Consider the following 1,893-nt stretch of genomic DNA (forward strand, 5'->3'; position numbering starts at 1 on the left):
AAACAAAGAAACATGAAGGGAATAGCTGATTAATCTGCTGAGTACTACCACTGCCTTTTTGTTGGTAACTACAGTTCAGAAAAAGAGCAAATATCAAGATTTTTGTGAGTATTTTCATAACACTGTGGTTTCATAAAACCATATACGGTATTCAAAGGAATAATTAAGAAAGCAATTGCCAGGGAAATCACTCACTTTTAGTTGCACCCTAACCTTTTTTTGTTACATGATCTAAAACACTTTAATCTTAACGCAGGCACATTTTTTGCACTAAAAACATAGAAACTAAAGTGAACTTAAAAACACTTTTCAACCGAAGTTCTTGAAGAACCTCAAAATGATCCATCAAACTGGCTCATAGCTGCACTAACTGGATTTCTCTATAGAGGCTTGCTGAGACATCACTCTCCAGTGTCCTTTAACCTGCAGGCAGGTAGGCTGGACTCTGCAGGCTATAGTCCGGGCAGACTTTCTGAACCAGTCTGTAGTCTGTGCTGTAGAAAGACACGTAGATGCAGATGACCTGGAAAGGCCTGGAGCACATCCAGGTGACGTGGCTCTGGGTGTGCTCCTGATCACATGTCTTTGATGGGTCGTAGTTGCACAGCATCACCTTCTTGTTGCGTTCGGTTTTCTCGGAGTCCACTCTGCAGTTGAACGTCTTTGAATCCTTGGGGTGGATCACGCTTTGGCGCTCCAAGTCGAACTCCACCTCTTTCGTCGGAGGCATGAGGCTGACGGACACATTGCCTACCCCCGTGGAGTTGTGGCGGAAGTAGACGCCGAGAGACCCGTTCCCATGATCCACAATCTTCCCCAATATCAGCAAATTCAGTTTGACCGTCTTTATATTTGAATAAAAGTCCCCCCAGATGAAGGTCTCGGACCATTTAGATGTTCCATGAACTTTCATGATGGGCTGAAGCTTCATCTTTAATGATGGGTTTGAGTGCGGCTGTGAGTTTCCTCCAAGTATTTCCCCAAATCCCTGCTTTGAAAGAGGGATGAAGGGGTTACGGGGCAGCTTGGTGTGCTGAGTTAGACTCCTGGACTGAAGCACAGAGTTCTTCTGCTGCGAAGAAGCCTCGTGAGCCCTGCTGGGATGAGGCGGTGCTCTCTTGGTGAAGGTAAAGTTGCTGTGTGTCTGGTGTGGTCCAAGAACCAACTAGAAAAATAAGCACAGGACAAAGTTATAGACTGACCCCATCGGGAAGTAAACTAAGTGCTAGCATGAACGATAAAAAACAAATCAACAAAAAAAAAAATCCCAAACGCTTTGGAAATATTGTCTCAGAATTGCTTCAATTAAATAGAATCTCATTTGAAAGAACTGTTGAGTTTTTGAGAAGTATTCTTAATATTGTCAGACTCACACACCACACAAATATTGTTAAACCTCACTCAGCATGTTTTAAGAAACTTAAGTCTGCAAAGAAAGTCATCATTAGGATAATGCATCAAATCTAAAATATGTAGAACTTGAAATATTTTCAAAACCCTCTTAAAATGCAGCATAACTCAACTTTGAATGTATAATGTGTTTAATGCTACCATTCATGTCACTCACCAGACATATGGTTCCTTTCAAAAGTATCCAAGCAAAGCACTGAAAGCCAATCTTCTCCATTGTGCATAACCTTCACGAGCCATCCACTGCTGCGTTTCATTCAGGCAAAGCGAACTTTCCGATATCCTAAACAGACACTTTCTTTAAACTCTCTCCCAACTGGAAACCTTCACTGTGCTGCTGCTTCCCCTCACAACACACAGACTGGGAGGCTTTCTCAGAGCTCAAGATTTTGACACCCAGTTTTGCTCTCTCTCTTTCTCCCTCCCCTTCAATCCTCCCTCCCTCCCCCTTTCACACACACATAAACACACACCCTTCTGTTT

General features: G+C 42.9%; 1 protein-coding gene across 1 annotated transcript; it reads right to left on the reverse strand.

The window, feature by feature from the left end:
• Window positions 1-69: 69 nt before the first annotated feature.
• Window positions 70-1,758, reverse strand: LOC102198014 (neurexophilin-1-like). Its single transcript, XM_005749304.1, has 2 exons — window positions 1,568-1,758; window positions 70-1,165 (listed from the first exon to the last, which is right to left on the reverse strand). Exons 1-2 carry the CDS (start codon window positions 1,625-1,627, stop codon window positions 419-421), a joined length of 807 nt encoding a protein of 268 aa, XP_005749361.1. The 5' UTR covers window positions 1,628-1,758; the 3' UTR covers window positions 70-418.
• Between the last annotated feature and the right edge of the window lie 135 nt (window positions 1,759-1,893).

The sequence above is a fragment of the Pundamilia nyererei genome, unplaced genomic scaffold (genome assembly GCF_000239375.1).
Source record: "Pundamilia nyererei isolate P.nyererei 1_Seehausen unplaced genomic scaffold, PunNye1.0 scaffold00240, whole genome shotgun sequence".
NCBI lineage: Eukaryota > Metazoa > Chordata > Actinopteri > Cichliformes > Cichlidae > Pundamilia > Pundamilia nyererei.